Here is a 16,760-nt window from a genome sequence, read left to right as displayed (position 1 = left end):
ATTAGGGATGTTGATCAATTCCTTAAATGTCTTTCAGCCATTTGAGTTTCCTCTGTTGAGAATTCTGTTTAGTTCTATAGCCCATTTCTTAATTGGACTATTGGTCATTTTGATGTCTAATTTCTTGAGTTCCTTATATATTCTGGATATCAGTCCTCTGTCAGATGTGGGGTTGGTGAAGACCTTTTCCCATTCTGTAGGCTGTCACTTTGCCTTGTTGACCATATCCTTTGCTCTACAAAAGCTTCTCAGTTTCAAGAGATCCCATTGATTGATTGTTTCTCTCAGTGTCTGTGCTACTGGTGTTATATTTAGGAAGTGATCTTCTATCCCAATGCGTTCAAGACTACAGTAATAAAAACAGCTTGGTATTGGCATAAAAACCGACATGTGGACCAATGGAATCGAATTGAAGACCCTGACATTAACCCACACACCTATGAACATATAATTTTTGACAAAGAAGCCAAAAGTGTACAATGGAAAAAAGAAAGCATCTTTAACAAATGGTGCTGGCATATCAATGGATATGGATATCAACGTGTAGAAGGCTGCAAATAGATCCATATCTGTCACCGTGCACAAAACTTAAGTCCAAGTGGATCAAGGACCTCAACATAAATCCAGCTACTCTGAACCTGCTAGAAGAGAAAGTAGGAAGTAGTCGAGACAGTATTTCTTACTGAGCCTACAACTTAACGATTTAGCTACACTGTTTGGCCAGCAAGCCCCAGGGATCCTATCCCCATCCCTCTAGTCCTAGCATTCCAGGCGCATACCACCAGGCCTTACTTTTTACCTGGGTACTGGAGATCAAAACATGGGTCCTCATGCTTATGGGGCAAGCATATTACCCACTGAGTGATCTCTGCAGAGATCACCATATGTAACAGAACTGTTCATGTTACAGCTTTCAAAGATGTCCAGAGCTATCAAGTGCTTTACTTAGATCCAGCTTTACTTCCTCAGGGTTTGCAACCATGGATGGGGTAAAGACCATCTACACTGAGATGAAGTTTTATTCCTGCTGCACACTTCAATCATGTTCAGTCAGCCTCAAACAATGCCCATTTCAGCTTGTGGTGTAAGAAACACTAATAGAGATGGTTACAATGAAATATTCAGGAAAAGAAAAGAAAAATTAGAAATGCAGATTGTAATTATAATGCTTGGTCCTTTATGCCAAGTTAAACTTAAATTCTGGTCTATGATGTCCATTTTTAAAACCATAATCTGAGTCAGTTTCATTGATTTTATAGTAATGCCATGACAAAAATGCCATCCATTAAAATGGTATGTTCCCCTAGGAGTCATTGTTTTAGCCTTTTGTAGAGCAAAATTGAAGTTATTTTCTTCATGAAAATCCAAAATTAACAAGGAGAAAGAGTTGTGCAGCATCCCTGGTTATAGGTAACTCTTTTGTTTAACTAAGCTGAACAACAATAAAGTTGAGTTCAGCATTTAAATCTGTTGATAATATATACTTAACACTTTCAATGATTCATAACTTAATTTTGACAATACAAATTATTAAAACTTGAATCATTAAGTTCAAATGTACCATTTGTGACGCTGTGAACCATGGAACCACTTAAGCAAGGACTAAGAGAGAAAGCATGTGTGGTGTTTAGGGTAGAGGAGGAGTGGAGTGGCCCTTTAACAAAGACGTCCATCAACTTAGTAAACACTAATCACATCCTTCCCAATGTACAGATAATAATATCCTTGGCACTTAGTCACTGACACCAGTTTTGGTTTTTCTGTCAATGTAAGCTCTCTGTTCTAACATTCAGGATTGGCTTCTGGCTTGGGGATTAAGGTCAATAACTACTCCAAAACTTCATTTTTCTTTCTTCATTTCCTAAATTTACTTCATTGGATTTCAAAAAGCTTCACTATGAGGCATGTCTCTTCTCCATAAGAATTTTATTGTTGTTGTTGTTGTTGTTGAGAGCTCACTGTATGGCCCTGTGTAATCCTGGAATTGTGCTACACAGACCAACTGGCCTTAAACTCAGACATCCACCTGTGTTTGCTTCCCAAATGCTGGGATTAATGGCATGTGGCATACCACATCTGGTCTCTGCAAAAATTTTAATATGAAACAAACAAATACCTTTCTTACTAAAAAATAAATACAAGCAGTAATTAAGGGCAATTTCCACTACTGATAAAACACAAATAAGTAAGGATCAAAACTACAATCTACACAGAATAAAATGTTTGTAAGTGACTAGAACTCAGCCTGCTAAACTACCATTACTCCTGAGATGACTAGCATTGTCAGGATGGGTACTCCGTCAATGCAGGTGATGTGCCAATCTCAACACTTACTTTTTTTTAAACTCCTTCTTCTTCCCTGTGCCTTCCCTTAACATTTCCAAACTAATGACATCAGTTCTTTTGAACATCTTCCCCACTCCAGAAACTGGACCCACTGGCCATTCCCTCCTGCATAAAGGCTCCAACTCCTTAACCTCACTCAGTCCTCCTGTGAACATGCACAAGTCTAACATCGACTCTTAAATGTCAACACAAAACCAAGAGAAATGAGTGAAGTCTCACAAAGCAGAAATCTGTACCAATTCAATTGCTCAGGTTTAATTCTTGTTTTAACTTTTCTTTTCAATTTATTCTTAATAAAACTCAAATCAGAGAAAGAAAATTTTAAAAAGCAAAAGTCAGTAATAAAGTCTGCAGTGAGCAGAAAGTGTACTGTCTTGACTTCTGATCTCTGAGTAACTAAGGACTTTGCAGCTGCTCCTCGAACATGTTAAAGGCGCTCTTTGGGTGGCTGGCCCACACAGAAGGAACCACTACAGACTTTTGTTCCTAGGCTTATTTCTCTGTTGCTTACACATTTAATGTTTGGGTTTATTTTTGTATTGTTTTTAGACAGGGCTCCGCTAAGTAGCCCAGGCTAATCCTCCTGGCTTAACTTTCAGACTAGAATTTCAGGCAGATGCTACCATATCCAGATGTCTTTAGAAAGTTAACACTGGTTTTTAGTCAATCTTAATCATCTATTTTAAAATAAAGAATAAATGAATAATTTATAAGAAGTGCTCCTTAAGAATTCAGATGTCTGTCCCCTAAAGATATGACTAAAGAATATCCAAAACATTTCCAGTCTTAGGTCCTAAAAAATGCCACTTTCTAGACTGCTCTTAACTCATGCCCATGGAAGCCAATTACCAATTACTCTTGCCAAGTTCTGCATGATATGAGTAGTTGTCTTAGATAGAGGGAACTTAATGTAATATCCAGAGTAGCCATTTGAATTGAACACTACCACCACTACCACCTTCCCAAAAAAATACCACCACCACCAACAAACAAACAAAAACTAGTAACTTCTCAAGCTAAAAGTGCAATCTGTGGCTTTGGACTCAGTCCACTACTACAACCTGTTACTTACTCCTGTTCAAACACGCTTTTCCCATCACCACTGCCCAATTCGTGGATCACCTCAGCAGCACTAGCCCCTTCCCTCCGGGTACTCATCCTGTGATGCTGCTGCTTTCCGCCTCCCTGTCCTGCATGCCCTCCTCCGGCTAGCCACCCGCTCTCACCACATCAGCTGCCACCAACAAGGCTGAGTCTTAAAGCTCAACAAGATAAACCATCCATGGGAGGCAAGGGCGCTGCTTCCAGGAAAGATTCCTAGAACTTGTGGAAGAGTCAAATCAATGGCTCCTTCTCCACTGCTCTCTTCTGAGATGGCTCTCTCAAAGCCATTAAAGCAGGCCTAACAACCTCAAGCTCCAACGACATCTAACCTGTGCTCTCCGGTGTCGGCTTTCCTAACAGTAACAGGCCCACCGACCTCCGACCTCCACAGAGCAATTTCTGCCTGGTCTGTTCCAGTATTTGCAGTGGTCTGTCTGCACAGGAACTGAACTATCATCCAGCTACCAGTAAGTGACAAGAACGGCACATGAATCGTCCTCATCAGCAGGCATCTAACAATGGCTGACTAAAAATGGAAATTGTTCATTATGTAATTTCAATAAGGAAGCCTTATATTACAAGCTTCCCTTGTTCCCCACATTCTGAACGCTACAATTTCAGATGGAATTAACTAAGACAATATTGAGGATAAGAATGTGGGCCCTGAAGTTATGTAATACTGAGGTAAAACCCTACCCACCAATTAGTGTGATCTCATCGAGTCTGCAAGTCTCGAGGGCTCATAAATTCTAAAGTGAGGCTTCTATCCAATGAATGTTTTAGGTAATGATGAAAACAGATAAAATGTACAAAATGCCCAGGGCCTAACACAGGGCAGAGTACGGCATGGCACACACTCCTCTTACCAAACCGCAATTTTTACATTAAATAACTAGAACATACTTGGGTGAGGAGAAAACTCCCTTCAGGAGATTTACCGAGTCAAGGTTTACCAGAAGTTTTACTCCTTCTTAAACACGCTCCTGTATTACACAATTATCAGTATAGGCGATTGCTCATTCTATCTCAACACCATTAACAATGCAAAGCATGATTTTACAAATATGATTCTTTACAAAAATCAATTAAGAAAAGGAAAACTTGTAGACAACATACAGAACAAGTTATAGATGAGAGTATGTTCTCAGTATCAATGTTTCTCAAAAGACACAAAAAGTTCTTTAAAAAAGAACCCAGGGCTGGAGAGACAGCTCAGTGGTTAAGAGCATACACTGCTTTTACAAAGGACCTGAGTTCAATGGCCAGTATTCAAATGAAGCAGTTCAGAGAGTGTGATCCAACACTCTCTTCGGGCCTCTGTAGGCACTGCACGTATGCACCAGATACCCACTCATACACAGAAATAATTTTTTACACAACAGATTCCTGTATCCCATTACACAGCATCTGCCAATGGTTACTAATATACTGTGTGTGTGTATATACACGGGTGTAGTCCACTGTGTATGTCGAAACACCTGTAAATGCGTGCATGTGCAATTGGAGGGAGGCCAGAGAACAACCTGGGCTGTTGCTTCTCCTCAGGCACAGTTCATCTTGTTTTTAACACGGGTCTCTCACTGGAACCTGAGGCTTCCAATCAGACCTGAGTAGCTAGCCAGCAAATCCCAGGAGCCCTGTCTCTGCCTCCCCAGTGCTGGGAGCTACAACCTGGCCTTTACATGGGTACCAGGCATCAATCTCAGGTCCATAAGCTTACACACCAAGCACATGACAGACTGAGCTATGTCCCCAGACCTAATTTTTACTTCCCTTCCTTTCTGAGTGATACAGATTCAAGTGACCCCTTAAGCACCACTCCAAAAGAGGACACACAACAGTATGAGATGCTTCTAAGATGAATTACCACATACATGTGACTGCTCAATAAGAGGCCCAGCATGTCACTTCCTTCTTATGCAAGACATAAATATTAAATGAGAGTATCTTTAAACATTTGCTTCAATCTCTGCAGTTATAGCTTAATTGAAAGGTAAAATTCTTGAAATATATAAGAAAATATTATGTCTTATTGCAATATTTCTTATCACAAAGAAAAGTATTTTAAAGTAGAGCTTCAATCTTGGTTATACTATTTCCTAGTTGTCTGATCTTTAGGAAAGTTTCAAGACCTTAGTAAGCTCAGTCTCCTTGTCTTAAAAATATTGGCTGGCCGGTGGCAAGGGTAGACAGATGTCTGTGAATTCGAGGCCAGCCTGGTCTACAGAGCAAGTTCCAGGACAGTCAAGGCTACACAGAGAAACCCTGTCTTGAAACATACACCTGCAAAAAAAAAAAAAATTGAGAGTACTCATCTCACAAATGAAATGACTGACACAGAAGTCCTTACTAGAGCAGCCTGGTCCAAAAGAAAAGTTCAAGAAAAAGTGTGAGTCCAGTATTACATCACCACCCCTGGGAAAGCACTAATTCATAAAACCTACCCTATTGGTTGCCTAAGCAACAAAGGAGCCTCCACACAACTTACATACCCGGCACTCATGTCAGAGCACTAGAAACAACAGTGCCTTTCCAAAGACGGATCACTAAAAACTACCGTGTTAAATACTAAACAAAAGACCTAACATTATCATCACTAGAGTGCTTAGGAAAAAAACCACCAGTGTCAGAATTTAACCCCAGGTCTGGTCTTTTAAATGCAATTATAAATCACGGGACAAATATCCTATTTAGAGAATATTAGGTATCAAAAAGATAAAATAGCACTCTTAACAAAAAGAAAAACACATGAATAGGGAAATGAGGTATCAATACTGCCTACAAATTCATTCTTTAAAATTCCAAATTCCTTCCACTTAACTCCAATTTCTATAGCTTCAAGCCCCAGTACTACAGGTACCTCTCACTGACAGGATAAACTGTTTCTTTTGAATGAGTATTTTAAGGGACCTTAACGTGTTCATAAATATGTAACTTGACCAAGATCATCAAATTAGTCAGATAAAATCCAGATCTTAAATGCTTGATCTGGGACTCTTTAGAAAAGGCTAAACTGGGTCTAGAACTTCATAAGATACATCTCCCATTTAATTTTATTTTTTAATAATTTATTTAACTTTATTTTATGTGCATTGGTATGAAGGTATCAGGTCCCCTGGAACTGGAGTTACAGACAGTTGTGAGCTGCCATGTGGGTGCTGGGAATTGAACCCAGGTCCTCTAGAAGAACAACAATCAGTGCTCTTAACCACTGAGCCACCTCTCCAGCCCTTCCCATTTAATTTTAAATGAAACACTATCGCACTACAGAGTAGTAACAGAACCCTGTACCTTTCACAATGATTTTAAGCAAGCAGTCACACACTGGCACTTATTTCTCTTCAGGTGTGCTCAATCAACTATACAAAGCTGGGGAAGGGGGCTTTAATGTACAATACTACAGTAAAACATTTGATCGATTTGCTGCTGGTACATCATTTAACATTTCCAATAAATATTGAATTCAGACATGCCCTGGAGCAAATCTCAAATGGCAATAACATCCTCATGTACATATTACCAATGTACACAGAGGAATTTCTGTTGTTGGCAGGAGGAGGGGAAGAATAGTTATCTAAGGAAGACTACAAACCCAATGTTGATATTACATCACCTATAATTACCTTTTTAAAGTGTGACTATTAATATTTTCACCTTCTAAGAAACACTAAGGCTTCAAACAGTAAGTACTAGCCCCTGGGCCTATCAAAAAGGAAAAGTCCCCACATGGTGCTTGGATAGCATATGCAATGGCAGTACTATGCTTCATTCTGCAACAGCAAATTTTGAATACTATTTTACGTGTTGTGAAATGCAATAGGGAGAACAGCAGGAACACATCTAAGGGATGGCAGGGAAGCCATTATTCCTGTGTGTGTGTGTGTGTGTGTGTGTGTGTGTGTGTTTCTGTACAAAACACTGTATTACATACTAAACAGAATGGCAGTGTTGCTGGGGGGGGGGGAGGAGATGTTTTTTCACCAATACAAAGCCCCAAGCAAGAGCTTATTGTAGTAAAACCTCAGCAGCCAGGGTATCAGCACAGAGCTCACATCCCTACAATAGCAGGTGCATTCTAAGAATGAGTTTGTATGCCTATATTTGTAATCAATTATTTGCTCTAAAGGCATAGGAAGCCAAAAAATTACTCAGATATAGTCATTTTGTAAATTTTGGACATTAAATAATATTGGATATCAAGTTTATTAATTTGCTTTATCCTTAAACATTACAATAGCCCTTATATTAATTTGCTGTATACTTAAACATTACAATAGCCCTTACTGCTTTTCTTGATATTCCCAAGAAATGATACAGTTCAGACTTCCTAAATAAACCACTGAGAAACCAAAACACCAAAAATAGACACTAAACAAAGTTTCTAGTAACTCTATGGGTCAATTAATTTCCTGTAGTCCCGATATTGTCATACAGCTAGAGTTGGAACCTGATGAGATTCCAGGTGTTAAGGATGTTTTACATCCTTCAGAAGCTCATGTTTTAGATATGTGTTCTCATGTCACCACCACAGTAAGTTGATGCTGAGTTCAGAAGTGGAGAGAGAAGACTGTGGTTTATTGTATTTAAGGCCAGGCACACCGATAAACTTTTTACGAACTGGTTGGTGAAAAAGAAAACCATAATCTCTAGGATTTCACAGGGGCACTCAAGTAAAACTGACAGCAAAGAACACAAACAAGAGAAGCCTACTACTCTCCTGATTTTTTAAAATAAATGCTGCTACTGCTGCTGCTGTGGGTGGCCAGCAGTCTCGAAGCAACTCCAGGCTGCAATCACAACATCCATTAGAGTGCTCCAGAGTCAGAGCAAGCAAGTGGTTTTCAGTGCCGCTGGTAAATCACCTGATCCTATTACAAAATCAATTACTGCAGTACATTTCCACTGCCACAATCTGATGATGACAAAATGATATTGGATAGCTACTGCAAGGTCAAGAAAACTGCTAAGAACATCTTAATTGGTCTTTTATGTTTAATCATTTGGTCCTACTAATAATGCAGGCATTTTAACTGTATATTTTTATTTGAAATAAATCTATGTAGTTACCTTTGGTTGCCTGGGACATTCGATGGAAAATCTCTGCAACTGGTCTGATGTATGGCTACCAGGGAACAGATCGGAGCAGCAAGACGAACGACACAACCTCTTCATTAAAAAAGAAATAATGATGCAGCCACAGCCACACATTGACTTGATCATTAAAAGAGAATTTGACTTAGAAAAATCACAACTAGTAAGGTCCCATACAGACTAAAACTAGCTAACTGACTCATTCTGCAGCTCTCTGGCTGAAAGAAACACTGCTAAAAAAAAATGAATTAAAAACAACTGAAAAATCAAGTTCACAACAACAGAAGATAACAGCCACAAACTCATCACCAAGAAAATCTGTGAGAAGCATCAGGTCTCCTGCTACTGCACAAAAATGTAAAGTGCTTTAATATTCCAACGTGTTTATATTAAAGCTCAAGAACTTAGCAAAGGAGCAAACTCCAGACACCCCGAAACATACCAACCACTCTTTCTGCCTTCCATCAGTTTGGATCTGATTGCCTACACCTTCCGCTCAGCCTATCCAACCTGTTCCCTCTGTAAATTTCAACAGCCAACCGGAAAGAGCCCCACCCCTCGCTGTCCCCGCACACTGTTCAAGAAAGACTCCGACTCAGAACTGCTGCAGCGCTGCTCAGAGAAACAACAGGAGCGAATAACTGGGCAGGCTTCTAGCTCACCAGTCAGAACTGATGACCTAGGATCTACACTTCAGGAAGCCTGCCAAACACTCACAGTAAGCATGCTCACTCACTTTACTTCTCTACTACAGATTTATTTACAGTACTGTTCTCAATCTTATTTGTCAACCTCAAATTCAATGGGAAAACAGAAAACATAGGCCTAAATCCTTTTTCTTTTCAATAAAATTTAAATTTGGATAGTAGCTGGTACAGATCTTTGAATAGTGGTGGGAGAGGGCAGGAGGGTGGTTGAGTACAATGTACAAAGTAAAAAACTCCCTCTGAATACTGTACTCAGACCTGAGAGGTAATGAAAATGAAATTCTACTACAAAACGATTCAGCACAGAAAATGATGAAATGAGCAGCAAGGTGAGCCATGCAATCCCAGCTATTGAGGCTGTTCAGTTTTACTGGGAAAAAGGGGATGTGACTATGTACATAAGTACGGTAATAACTAAAAGCCACCAAGGACCTCTCCTCACACTGCATCTTCTCCCTTGGTCATTTGCATTTCAGTAGACAGAGAAATTTGAAAACCTCTTTGAAAATATAAGCAAACAGTATTAAAGATATTAGTCATTCCCTAATTCCCTAATATGTTTATACTTAAAACATTCTACCTTTCCTGATATAGTTACTTGCATCTGGTAATTATAATTCTTTCTAAATTCCCAGAATAAGAGAATCACATTAATACAAATACGTTAGTCTTCTTAAATAACCATATTCAAAATAACTTAATGAACAGATACAACTGTCAATTCTTTTTAATACATCTTTTAAAAAAAGGAAAGTGAAAATAACAAAAGGCCTTCCATTACAAGATTCTACGTCCTGTGGCATTGAAGAGCTCTGTACTTGTGTATGTCTCATGCTCAATTCCTTCCCTGCTTTAGAGCTATCAAGAGCCAGTACTGTTCCTGCCTTCACCTTGCACTGTCCTTTTGATATCATGTTATACTTAACTCAGTTTTTCCAGAATACCTATGAGCAGGCATGCACCGCACAAGGGGGGGGGGGGACAAAAGCCCAACCTTCTGTAAATAAAAGCTACAGAAAGAAAGAAGCAAAATAATTCAGTAACCTCCTACTCGCCTGCTGAAGGCACTGCATGCTAAGAGAATTTAAATCCAGATGCAATTGAGCTGTCCTGTCCTGAAGTCTACCTTCCCGTGCTGCTACTACACCAGCCAGTACATGAAAATACAAAGGACCACCAGCCTAAGTTCTAAAATGATTGAACGACAGAACTTGGAAAATCTAGCTCTAGCCACGCTGCCACCTTTTGAAATGCACGTCAAAGACATTAGGGGACAAGGTCTCAACTGCTGTTCATGAGCTTCTCTAGCAAATAGGGGAGGTGGGGGAGCAAAAAGAGGTAATGAAAAAATTAATGCATCATGCTAGGGTAAGAACAGGCACCAAGCATTAACACTTGACATAATTTACACTGCCAATAAATATACAATATGCTCAGAAGAAGTACATCATCATGTGTAAAAATAAAGCAAGTATCAATTTAAAGTCCCCAGCACATGTAAGCTGCTCTCAATGAAAGCAAGGCATTTGAGGAGCCCTCAGCATCACCACTGCTTCCAAACAAAGCCTAAAACAAGATCCAAGAGCATAAAATGCTTCTGAAACATCCAGCCATGAAATGCTTCATCAGCCTCATTTCCCCTACCACCCCCAATATCCCTTGGCTCTTAAATTAGTTCTAACAAAAATAGAATGTAAGCAATAATGGTCATTTTCATTATTTATCATTTTTCTTCCTTGTCAGCTAATTCAATGTACTATTGATCCTTAGGTTGCATACAGACAGAACTTGAAGACTAACCAACAGAAACAAACATTTTTAAAATGTCAAAAAAAAAAGTATAATTTTGTTCTGGGAAAAGACAGTGAATATTTAATCAAATCTACCTACAGGCCTGTTTACAGGGAACATTACATATTAATATTTGATCATGAACAAATTAAAAGTATGATTATTTTTTTCTCTCTAGTACTAGGGATGAAACCCAGGGCTTTAAGCATGGTAAACAAGTGATCTACTGCTGTGGAATAACCCTTTTGTACACTGTGAAGATTTGTCACTTGAACTGGTTTAATAAGAAGATGACTGGCCAATGGCTGAACAGGATAAAGTTAGGCAGGAAAGCCAAACTGAGAATGATGACAAGAAGGGCAGAGTCAGGGGAGACATCAGCCAAACACCAAGCAGGATGTGTAGAAAATGAGGTTACAAGCCATGAGCCACGTGACAAAGCATAGATAAGAAATATGGGTTAATTTAAAGTCAAGAGTTGGCTAGCAACAAGCCTGAGCTATTGCATTTATAACTCATATTAAGTCTCCGTGTTGATTATTTGGTAGCGCTGCTGAAACAGGAAAACTCCGCCTACAATCTACCGTTGTCTTAGTTACTGCCCTATAGCAGTGAGGTGACTGACACCAGGATCAAGGCAACTTTTAGAAGAAAGAATTTAATTGGGAGTTTGCTTACAGTTTCAGACGGTGAGTTCATGACCACCATGATGTGGACCATGGCAGTAGCTGACAGCTTACAACTCATCAGCAGGTTGGAGGCAGAGACACTAGGCCAGGTCAGAGCCCACCTACCAGTGATACATCTCCTCCAACAAGGCCACACCTCCTAATCCTTCCCTAAACAGTTTCACCTACTACAGACCAAGTATTCAAATATATGAACCACTACAGGCCATTCTCATTCAAACCATCACAACCACTAAGCCACACTCCCAGTCCTCATGATTACTTCTATAAAGTTAACCAGTTTCCTCCTTAATTATAAGTAACTCAATGTCAAAATTTTACTTTAAAAAGTTAAATACTGTATGTATGCACACTGAATTAATTTTCAATTCTTGAGAAAACAAGAGGATCCATCTGTTTAGTAGTAGCCTTAAATGTTTGCCTCGTATGCACAAGGCCCTGGATCAGATCTCCAGTTCCATCTATCCATCCACCATCCATCCACAGAAACCTACAAACACAACTCTGCAATAGGATATTCTTCTCAATTAGCACATATTTATCTGTAATTAATGCCCTCTGCTGGCCTCCATGGACACCAAACATATATGTGGTACAAAGATATACATGCTGGCAAAACACTCATACAAATAAAATAAAATAAATCTTAAAAATAAAAATAAAGAAGAACATATTATGGCTAGTCTCCAGTCACCGTGGCATAGGCATGAAGTCCTGGAGAGTGGATAGGCTGAGCAGGAAGATTGCTTCCATATAAGTTGGAAATCAGAATGAGATTCTGTCTCAAAAACCAGGTAACATTTAGAAGACAACCAGGAAGAGTACGACACAATAACTTAGAGGAATTCCCATTGTTAGAATTATGGTGAATGTTTGATATATCAAGGTTTTATAGTAAAAATTGGTGGGTGACTTAGTATCTAAATCTGTACATATTAGCCCACATTTTTCCCCCACAGGGTTGAGGTTCCCATAAGCCCCATAAGATTAACTTTCAAAAACATTCTCTTTGGTTCTATCCTTGACTGAACTTCAAGTCCTTGGTCTTCTAGAACTAATTCTCGTTCACTCAATGACTCAAGTATTTATTAGCATCTAATGTGCTAGGCAAGTAAGAGTAACAAAGACATTCAAAAAGAAATAGAAATCCCTTCCACCAGCATTAAACTTATATTCCAGGATCAAAGACAAAACTAAGTTTAAAAAAAAAAAAGACATAACAAGCAAAATAATTACTGTAATAAATGGTGATCCTCACCAAGAAGAAAAATACAGGAGAAAAGATTAAATGGTTTGCAAAAGCCTCATGTCTACAACAAAAATCAGAGTAAAACTTGTAAAATATTTCAGAACACTTTTAAATGTCAGGAGAGGAGGAGCAGTACAAGCAAGACAGTCAGCAGGAACAGAACGGGCATTCCAAATGAAAAGTTCCCAATATGCAGAAGAAAGAAGAGTGGGTTTGCAGATTCATATTTAGTACAACTACATCCAACTCAAAATACTGCCAGTGTTGCCTTGTCTTTTTTCTTTCTTGCAGGTATTCTAAATTCCTACATGCACTACACATACACACACATTCACTCATACCACCCTACACACACACACACGCACGCGCACACACGATTTCACAAATGCCTCTCATGTTCACTGAATCACCACACGATATCATCACATTAGCTGTATTTCCATAACAATTAACACCAGTCAATATCCAAATTTTCCATGTTGTCTCATAAATGTCTTTTACAGTTAACAAGTTCTAAGCAGAAAGAGTAGCACTCTGTTGCCCCTACCTTCTTCCATCATTCTCATTCCAAGAAGTTCTCCAGGCGCCTGGATTCCCCTGCCACTGTCCAGCAGCAACACTTACACTGTGCAGTGTCTGTTTTTCACTGTATCCCCTACCTTGTTACCCACACTCGCATATTAACTTAACTACAAACAACTTTTAGCAATGAGTGTTCTAAATTCAACTAATAAAGAAACGCTAACAATATAACTGGCACACATGGGAATTCTGGCCCTAGAGAAACAAGCAGCAACTTAAGTTTGCTAGTGATTCCTAAACAGCTGTTGAAAGGCTGAGCATGGTGCAGTAACCCTGAAGCGACAGAAGAGGGAACTATAATATTTAGAAACTCCATACTAAGTAGCACTACATTTTACTTTAAATATAAACACTAAATTTCGACTTAGTGATGGTCAAAAACACAATTATTATTATTACATATGCTTCCATCAGAAAACAAGCAAACAAGACCCCATTGTAGAACAAAGTCCTTTTAAAAGGTAGGTAAAGGCTGAATGTATGGATATGTATAATTCAAATGTACTAATCAGCCATTATGAAATGTTATCACTTAAAATGATTCAAAAAACAATGTACTTCTACTTTCCAAGTAACTTTCTTCAATAAATAAGCTTATCTAAATAGACTAATGTATTTTGTTAAATAACTGTTTTCATCATAATTTCAATTTTTAACTTTTAAACAAGGAAGTTCTGAATTTTGAGTTAAATTTTTACATATCCATGTGTTCAAAAAGAAGTCTCAAAGTAGCGGAGCAGTGGTGGTACACGCCTTTAATCCCAGCACCCAGGAGTGAGCGCCTGTGAGTTCAGGGCCAGCCTGGTCTACAGAGTGAGTTCCAGGACAGCCAGAGTTTCACAAAGGAATCTTGTCTCAAAAAGCAAAACTCCTAACCATGTATAGGGTTAGAGAAACAGATCAGTGAGAGAGCTTGCCCGGTACATGCAAATCCTCGGGTTTCACCCCCAGCCCTAAAAGATGTTTGCTCCAAGCAATATGGTATTTTATGAGAATATAAATGTAGAGACTGAGGAGATGGCTAGATAGGCGAAATGTTTGCTGGGCAAGCCTGAGGACCTGAGCCAGACCCCCAGGTAAAAAGGTTAGCATGCATCTGCAATCCTACCACCGAGGAGGCAGAAGCAGGAGGATGCAGGGGCTCGCTGGCCAGCCAGTCTAACCCACTGGGAAATTCTACCTTCAGTGAGACCCTGTGCTGACAAATAAAATGGCCCATGACAGAAAGTCCTCAGCATCAGCCTCCACACGTGCACCCACGGGTGACTTTCACCAGCAGTACCTTTAACAATCACGTTTCCATCAGCCATCTATGTATGAGGATTTCACCGATTCCTTACGAAAACTGGCTTTCTTTTCTTTGTATTTTATTTATTTATTTGTGTAAGAGCATGCATGTGCTTGTGCACATGTATGTTAGTATGGGCACATCCATATATGTGCCCACAGAGGCCCTGAGGGGGCATCAGATCTACTGGAGCTTGTAGAGGTGCAGGAAGTTGGGACTGCCTAATGTGGGTGCAGGTAACTTAACCCGGGTCCTCTGCATGAGCAGCAAGTGTTCTTAACCGGTCTACCATCTCTCTAGCCCCAATTCCAGCTTTCTTTTTCTTTTTTTAAACCAAGGTCCTTTATGTCCTTCTGAGGCCTCATCAAGCAAAACTTTTATATTTCACCTTATTCAAAGCAAGCTAGGTTTTCTCCATTCATGCTCTTCAAAATTCTATCACTTGTTATACATTCCCCAAGTTCTCCCACACATATCTAAAGGGATTTTTCTAATAGCAACACTCCATGAATAGGTACTCAGGTCTGCATCAGCTTCTGTGGCTACATAACAAACTCACTGGCAGAAGTAAGTTTATTAGCTCAAAGTTCTTGAAATCACACATCCAAAACTAGTTTTACTGAGCTAAATCCAAAGTGCTTGCAGGCCAAATTAATTTGTTCTCCTTTGCTTTTACAGCCCGCAGAATGCTTACTGAATCCCCCAGATTACTGGCCCCTTTCTTCTTCAAAGCACAGTACCACTTGTGCATCTTTCTCTAATCTCTTCCTCTTTCCTAGCCTCTTCAGCATTCTTAATCACATATGCAGAGTTCCTTCAGCACAAGGCACACAGAGCTTTTGAAAATTAAGATGCAGACACAGTGTCGGGGGGATTATTCAGTCTTCCAAAATACAATACAAAACAACAAAATATAAAAAGTCAGACATGGTGGCACATGCTGAGCTGACAATACAGCCCTCCAGAGTCTAGGGCAGTAGATCCGATGCAAATCTGAGGCCAGCTTGGTCTATGTAAGAATTATGGGATAGCCAGGGTATATACAGAGATGCTAAAAGAATTTCTAAAATAAAATGTATGAAATGTAAAAGCAAAAATATAAAATGGTCTTTGAATAAAAGACTTTTGAAAATCAATCACACACTGAGAAGAGTCAGCAAATAGCTATCTAAGCAGCTCGTGTCAAGAAGACACAGGGCTCTTGACAGCTGAGTCAGTCAGTCTAACAATGCTGGAAGAAGAGGATCCGGGGACGGGAGAACTGCTGCTCACTTAGTACAGAGTTTCTGGTATGAGTAAGAGCAAAGTTCTGGATATAAGTAGTGATAGGTACACAGCAGTGTGAATGTAATTAACGTAACTGAACTGCCTACCTGAAATAGTTAGAATGGCAGGTTTATGTTATAAAATTTTCACATTTTAAGAAGTAAAAATGTTAGCCGGGCGGTGGTGGCGCACGCCTTTAATCCCAGCACTCGGGAGGCAGAGCCAGGCGGATCTCTGTGAGTTCGAGGCCAGCCTGGGCTACCAAGTGAGTCTCAGGAAAGGCGCAAAGTTACACAGAGAAACCCTGTCTCGAAAAACCAAAAAAAAAAAAAAAGAAGTAAAAATGTGCTACTAAGAATCCTGAACAGAAATTAAACTTTAAACAGATTTCATATAATAAAGAATATCATTTAACATCAATTTGTGATATTATTAAAAACACTCTGGTGTATCATTTCTCAGATATTTAACAAGAAACACATTCAAATAAACAAAAAGTACAATAAAGATCCCCAACAACAATCAAAAAAAAATCAAAATTTAATCAAAAAGAAACAGCACAATTTGATAAACGTTTTCATGTAGACATTATTTAGTCAACAATATAGTATTATAGATTGTTGTTTTTATTTTTACAGTAAGGAAAA

The 16,760-nt window shown here is 39.2% G+C and overlaps 1 protein-coding gene across 6 annotated transcripts in view; it reads right to left on the bottom strand.

Moving 5' to 3' along the window:
- The window catches only part of Fbxw7 (F-box and WD repeat domain containing 7), a 173,696-nt gene that overhangs the window by 101,362 nt on the left and 55,574 nt on the right, over window positions 1–16,760 (bottom strand). The window contains exon 1 of one of the 6 annotated variants that reach the window (XM_076574335.1): window positions 8,518–8,875. The exons of 4 other annotated variants lie outside the window; for them this stretch is intronic. In XM_076574335.1, the coding sequence (XP_076430450.1) occupies window positions 8,518–8,670 (153 nt within the window). In that variant the 5' untranslated portion in view covers window positions 8,671–8,875. Of the gene's footprint in view, window positions 1–8,517; window positions 8,876–16,760 lie in introns of those variants that run through there. One more of the 6 variants, XM_016003834.3, reaches the window with a different exon arrangement.

Source organism: Peromyscus maniculatus, chromosome 6 (assembly GCF_049852395.1).
Source record: "Peromyscus maniculatus bairdii isolate BWxNUB_F1_BW_parent chromosome 6, HU_Pman_BW_mat_3.1, whole genome shotgun sequence".
NCBI classification, from domain to species: Eukaryota; Metazoa; Chordata; class Mammalia; order Rodentia; family Cricetidae; genus Peromyscus; species Peromyscus maniculatus.
The sequence above is the reverse complement of the archived record's forward strand: the minus strand, read 5'-3'. Positions and strand labels throughout refer to the sequence as shown.